At 51.2% G+C, this 6,262-nt stretch overlaps 1 protein-coding gene across 2 annotated transcripts in view; it reads right to left on the reverse strand.

Moving 5' to 3' along the window:
* Positions 1-4,879, reverse strand: part of MLPH (melanophilin) — a 29,018-nt gene extending 24,139 nt beyond the window's left edge. The window contains exons 1-2 of one of the 2 annotated variants that reach the window (XM_040604669.1): positions 4,425-4,879; positions 171-392 (exon numbers count right to left, since the gene is read on the reverse strand). In XM_040604669.1, the coding sequence (XP_040460603.1) occupies positions 171-392; positions 4,425-4,534 (332 nt within the window). In that variant the 5' untranslated portion in view covers positions 4,535-4,879. The remainder of the gene's footprint in view (positions 1-170; positions 393-4,424) is intronic. The other variant, XM_040604668.1, reaches the window with a different exon arrangement.
* Between the last annotated feature and the right edge of the window lie 1,383 nt (positions 4,880-6,262).

Here is a 6,262-nt window from a genome sequence, read left to right on the forward strand (position 1 = left end):
CCATGCTCATGGTGACCAGACCCTCACCCAGAAACCTTCTCTTAACAAAAACACAGCCTCTTTTCTAAAGAGGTAAAGTAAAGTAAAGGTAAGCTGAGTTCGGGTGACTCTTCTTGAGCCTCAGCCCCAAGGCTGGCCTTGCCCCTTGCCCTCCATGGCAGGAGCGGTACCTGGAGAGGCGGCAGGGATCGCAGACCCAGCCTTGCTCCTTCTTGTTGTAGCGGCTGCAGTTCTTGCAGATGTAGAAGCTGCAGTCCAGGCACTGCCGCTTGCTGTTCAGCAGGAACTTGAAGGGCTGGAGGCAGTGGACGCAGTGGGTTTCGTTGAGGTGGGACTGATTCGTCAGGAACTCTCTCTTGCTGCTCTCCTGATTGATCTTACATTTCAGCTCCCTGCAGAAAACATCCCAAAACACAGGAACTTGTTTTTGTTATCATTTCACTGTGAACTCTCATATGGCAAACCCGTCACGCCTCAATCATTTCAGGAATGATTTTCCAGGGAACATCCCAAGTCCTGCAGCTTGTGGAAACAGCTGTAGGGCAAATCTAACAAACAACATATCACGAGTTAAATAAGCTGAAAAAAGAATTGGGCTCCAGATTCAGGGCAGGTTACTGTACATTAAGATCTGCACTGTTAAATGAAAGATCAGATCCAGCTGTGCCAAAACCTGTCCAGTTTTTTTCATAGGGTATTGATCATGAATCTCAGGAGAACGGGTTTTCCCAAAGTCCCTGGCTGCATCCCAACCAAACCCAATCTTTGAGCCTGAAGTCCAGCTGGGAATTAAAAGCTTTCTGGAGTTCTCAGTTAAAAAAAACCCCAAAATCACCAAAAAAAAAAAAAAGCAATCTGAGATGAAAAAGGGTTAAAAGGGGTTTTAATCTAGTCTTTCAATGCTAAACTCGGCAGAGCCTTTTATTTAGGGCAGAAGTGATGTGCAACGAGGTTCTGACTTTTCAGAGGACACCAGCAGGAGGAGATGCTCGTGACTGTCCCATGAAAGCCTGACCAACATGAACGCTTTCCAAGACCACCTTCTGCTGGGAGTCAGTCACTACAGGCTTCCTCTGCTATCCAGTCCTGGCTGTTAGAGCAGGTCCGTGTGCAAGAAGGTGCCCAGGTAAGGCTGAACCCCAGCGACAGCCAGGGCCAGCTACGATGCCTGCTGAGCTGGTGGGGGCCCAGTGCGTTACCCAAAGGCTTTCTGTTTGCTCCCAGCACCACGCACTACCTCAGGTATGTTTGCCTTTGGGGCTATGGCTGAGAGGCAATGTTTGACTTGTAGGGAAGGTCCTAGAAGACTGTTTTCTATCTAGGCAGGGTAAGGAAGCTGCATTTTTCAAAGCAGAAGTCAGCCTGGGCCAAAAACCTCAAGCAGTTGGGTCTGGAGGCTGATTCAGAAGCGCAGCGTGGACCACAAGGCTTCTGGTGATGCTCCCAGTGCTCCCCAGCTGCCAGGGAGATGGGCTGATGCCAGGGTGGCCGCAGCAGGAGCCTTATTGGCATGGCAGTGTGGTGCCGGGGTGTCCATGGGAATGACATGAACGTAAATCAAGCTAATCTCTGTTTAACCAAATCAGTTTGTACATTAGGGATAAGCTCTCATGTTTTTTTCCGGGGGTGACTTTTCTCACCAGCTCGCTGCCAGCACACCTGTGTTCGCTGTTACACAGGAGTGTTACTGACTGGCATTAACTAAGGATCTGGGACATGTGAAAATCAGCATGAAGACTGGACCAGGCACCTAGCTTTTATATTCAGCTGTTCACCATCCTAGAGCTGTTTTGAATGACCTAGTGCAAATATGCAGCAGCAAATCTATACATGGCTACTAAAAAAAGAACAAAAAAAACCCCAAGCTGAAAACCCTTGGGTTGCTCCTTTTCTACTCCCATGCTAAGGCTGTTTCTAGCAGGATCCAATCTTTCACTGGACTGCTTTTTCTGGTTCTCAGAGACCGGTCGGATCCCTTCACCTCCCTTCCCTCACCCACAAGACCTGCCAAAGGAAGGACGAGTCTCGGCCAAACCAGTTTAAAACCCGCAGGAACCGCATGCCTCTCGTCTCCTCTTGCTGGCAGGAGCACAGGCCAGCCCTTTCCCTGCCCTGCTCATTGCAGAATAAACGAGCAGCGGTGGGATGCCAAACTGCAGCAGGGTTGGTCCAGCTGAGCTCCAGGAGAGATGCAGGGAACCACCCCCCCAAACAAGGTTGCTGGCAGGGATGTTTATGGAGTGAAGCAGGGAGAGCCCCCACAAAGTGACCATTATTTAATTTCTTGGGCAAAGCATTACCCTTGCATGGTTGTGCAGTTTCTGGCCAGCTAAAGCCTTTGTCCGTTGTCGGTGAATAGCTTCTGCCAAAAAGAAAATGCAGAGAAGCAGCAGAAAAGGAAGAAAAAGACCAAGCTGGAGGGGAACATTTCTTCAAGGCCTGCAGGTTGAGACAAGCCCAGTGAATAGGAAAGCAAATGAATAGCAAAAAAATGGGGATGGTCAGGGCACAAGGAGCAGGGTGAATGGCTGCAGGGTCTCCCGTAACATCACATCAAGTCCCAGCTTGTTACAGGCGGAAAATGCTCACATAGCTCCGTGTCCAGCGTGCAGGAGTGTGGCAGACTTTCCCAGATCGGTGATCTGGTCTGTGCCAGGTATTGCAGAAATATCTGATGTATGGCCCTAGCTGAGCCTGTGGAGAGAGGCAACCAAGCCTTGGACTGGGTAACTTGCTCTACCCCAGAGACCTGGGCAGTGCCAGGTGTTTCTTGTTAAATGCCAGCCCTCTGTGGGGCAGGAATCAATGATAAAATGGGGGGAAAAATAGAAAACCCATGGCTGCTGGGACAGAGGGAATGCTACTTAGGAGAAGAGACAGCAGCAGGGTCCAAGCAACCTAAGACCTTCCCCCTGTCTTACACCTCCCATACCATGGCACTTGATCTGGGAGCCTCCTGGGCATCAGAGCGGACCCAGATAAGCCAGTCTGGCGCCAAGGTCTTGTAGGTAAGGAATTCACCTCGCCCACTTCTTTTCTGCAGGGCACAGCAATGTGGATCCCCACCTCCTTCCTCCAGGCAGAGCTCAGATCCATCACAAGGCAGACATTCACCCTTTCCAGGGTGATAATTTTTTTAAACACCCTTGTCTGATCTCTGTCCTGTACTTCAGAGCTACCAGCAGAGGAAGGCAGTAGATGATGATACTGAATTATCTCTGCCTCCTACACAGGCTGGGTTTTCTTAGGCAAAAAAAGCAATCAGGAGGTTTAAAAAAATATATGACTGAGAGCTTCTCATGGCTGGTGGTGTAAATGGAGATGCTCCCACACAGCCTTCTGTGGAAATCCACAATGGCAAGCTTTTGGGGGATGCTTCAACAGCTCAGATGCAGATAATCCCACACGAAGAAGGATGACTCTCACCCCTCACCCTTCTCTTTGGATCTGATAGCAGAACGAATGAGCTCCTGGTCCCCAGGCATTGCCATGCCATCAGCACCAGCCCTGGCTCCAAAATTCAGAACTACGAGGGTACGAGGGCTCGGTGGGAGCGCAGCACAGCCCAGACTCAGCCTGGGTGCACAGGCCATCCCACTGGGATAATACTGAGAACTTGGCCAGACCCTGAACAGGGACACTGCAGCTTCTTGAAATAAAGTTAAGAAAATACTTAGCTCAGCACCTGACATAGTTAGCAACCAAGGCCTAACTCCCCACAATTTATCATGCTCAGAACTTAATCTTATCTGACCAAACATTTTTTAAACTGCACTTTTTTCAAAGGACCTGTTTATACGAACCTAGAAGACACAGTCATTTGCTGCTCCAGTGATTTTCAATCTTTTCTCAATCTGTGGCCCCCTAAAACTTTCCCAGCACGGCACAACCCCCTGGTAAAGCATATGTAAGGCTACTACAGTAAGTTTACTACTCCTCTCAGTTGTTTTTCCAGGATCCTTCAGGAGTCTGTAGTCTCCTAGGACTCACTGAATACCTCTCCTGTCCTAAACGCACAAGAACTATCACATGAAACAAAAGCAAGGCAGCCAAATTCCATCCTTTGCTCCCAGGCAAGGTCTCCCTGTGAGAGCCACGCCAGCGTCAAGCCCCACAAAGGCATTTCCTGAGTGGGGGCCAGGTATTTGTCCCCATAAACCTCCCTAGTGACACTGATCCGCATCACCGCTGATGGCACAGTGCCGGTTTGCACCTTTGCAGCCCGGACACGTCACCTGGCCACCGATAACGTAATCTATTAACTACTGCATTTGATTTTCACAGCCAGATCCCGGCTGTTCCTCCTCGCCCACAGACTCGATGCTTTGCTTCATTGCTCAAACCCATACGCAGCAGGGCGTACGGGGACCTGCAGCTGTGGCTCGCTTGCTCCCAGCCCCCCGGAGCAGAGAGTAGATACTCACTCCAGCCGTTCCTCCTCTTTTTTCCGCAGATCAAAGTCCCGTTGAACGACTTCCCAAACATGCTTGGCCTCTTCATCGGTTAGCTTGGAGAGGTCCAGCTTCCTCCCCATCTTGTCCTGGCGAGGGCTGGAGCCGATCCCGTTACTCGCCACCCCGCACGCTCGCTCTCCCGTACCCTGGGATGCTGACGGAGGGGGAAGAGCTCAGCCCCACCTCCGTGCTGCCCATGTAACCGGGCAGAGGCAGAGCTGCGGGCAGGCCAGCCGGCTCCTGGCAGCACCGCAGCCGGTCTGCCGGGCGAGCTTGCCCGCCGAGGCAGCCGGCGAGCAGGGCTGGCGCGGTGCCTATCGGCTGCCGGGACACCCCGCCATGCGGGCGGGCAGCCCTGCCTTCCCCCGGGGTCCTGCCCAGGGCTGCAGGCAGCTCCAGACCTCCTCCGCCCGGCTGGGCTTAAAGGAGATCTTTACCCTCGGCGGAGCTGCCTGCTTTATGCAGGGTGTGTGGATCAAATGAAACCTTCGAGCGTCTCCCCGGGGAAGGCAGGCCACGGGTTTGGGAGGGGGCTGAGCATCCCCGGGCGGAGCTGTGCCTGCACACCCAGGGCAACCGGCTCCATCGCGGTGGGTCCCGTCCCACCGTGACCCCCTGCTCCCCGCTCCCCCACTCTCCTCTGTGTCTGATCTTGTTAAACCTCTTTCCCCCCTCCCCGCTAACAGCTTTGTAAGGAAAAAAATCAATAGCGTCTGGCTTCCCCTCACCGGTACAACCACACCAGAGACCGGCCTCCCGCATTTGCTAACCACTCTCACAGCAATTCGGGAAGCTCAGCTTTGCTCATAGCAAACAGCTTAATTAGGACTCAGTGCTCCCCTCATTTACAGTTAGCAAGAAAAGATGGTTTGACAGGATTTCAAGAAAAATGCTAAAAACATCACATACCCAAAGGGATTTATATTGCAATAATCCAACTACCAAAGCTCTTCTCTTGCTCAGTAAAACACTCCCTGTGTGTCTAAGCAGGAATTCCCCAGACCTTGGATATTAAAAGAAACCTGTTTCTCATCTTCATCAGAGCAAATATGAATGCTAACCACACTTTTTTTTCCCCTGAGAGGTATCTAAACAGGGAGACAAGACCGGAGAGAAAAACTATTCTGCCTGGTGGGACTAGCATCTCTGCTGCTCAGACACTGTGCTTGCCCACAGGTGCAGGGAATTATCCACCCCAGTAACACACTAGAAACAAAGATCAGATCAAAGTCTATGAACAAAGCCAGAAAAGGATTTTGAATCCAAACTTGGATTAATTTTGTGCAGAAAAGGTGATGATTACAGATGCAAGGCTGAGCCGGGATATCAGGAACGCATGATCTTCACCGGCAGCCAGAAATTGATTTTTAACTCCTCTTCCAGTGGAGATGTGGTCCTGGCAAAAGCAATTAATTTATTGGCAGGAGCCAGACATCAGTTGGGCTGACCCTTACGTAAGTGTATTTGAGAGCGCCCCACTGCATCTGAACAGCAGAGCGGGTCAATAGATACTGATTAACATCACAACGAGAGCCTGTTCCAGGGCCTGTGGGTACAACCATTGCCAGGAGCGCTAACGCTGGGGTTTGTGCTGCCCAGATCCGAATACTTTCTTCCCTGAAAGGATAAGGAGGTTGAATAACACCGGGGACATATGGCCTGCTATGCAAGGAAAACATGAAGCGTGCAAGTGCTCAGCAGTGCCGACACCCCCAAAAAGCGCTGGCTTAGCCAGAGATCCACCACCTGGGAAACAGCCCAGCGCAGGTCCACAGAATAAATGTGAAGTATTATGTTGGCCTGGGAAC

The sequence above is a fragment of the Falco naumanni genome, chromosome 8, assembly GCF_017639655.2.
Source record: "Falco naumanni isolate bFalNau1 chromosome 8, bFalNau1.pat, whole genome shotgun sequence".
In the NCBI taxonomy this organism is placed as follows: Eukaryota; Metazoa; Chordata; class Aves; order Falconiformes; family Falconidae; genus Falco; species Falco naumanni.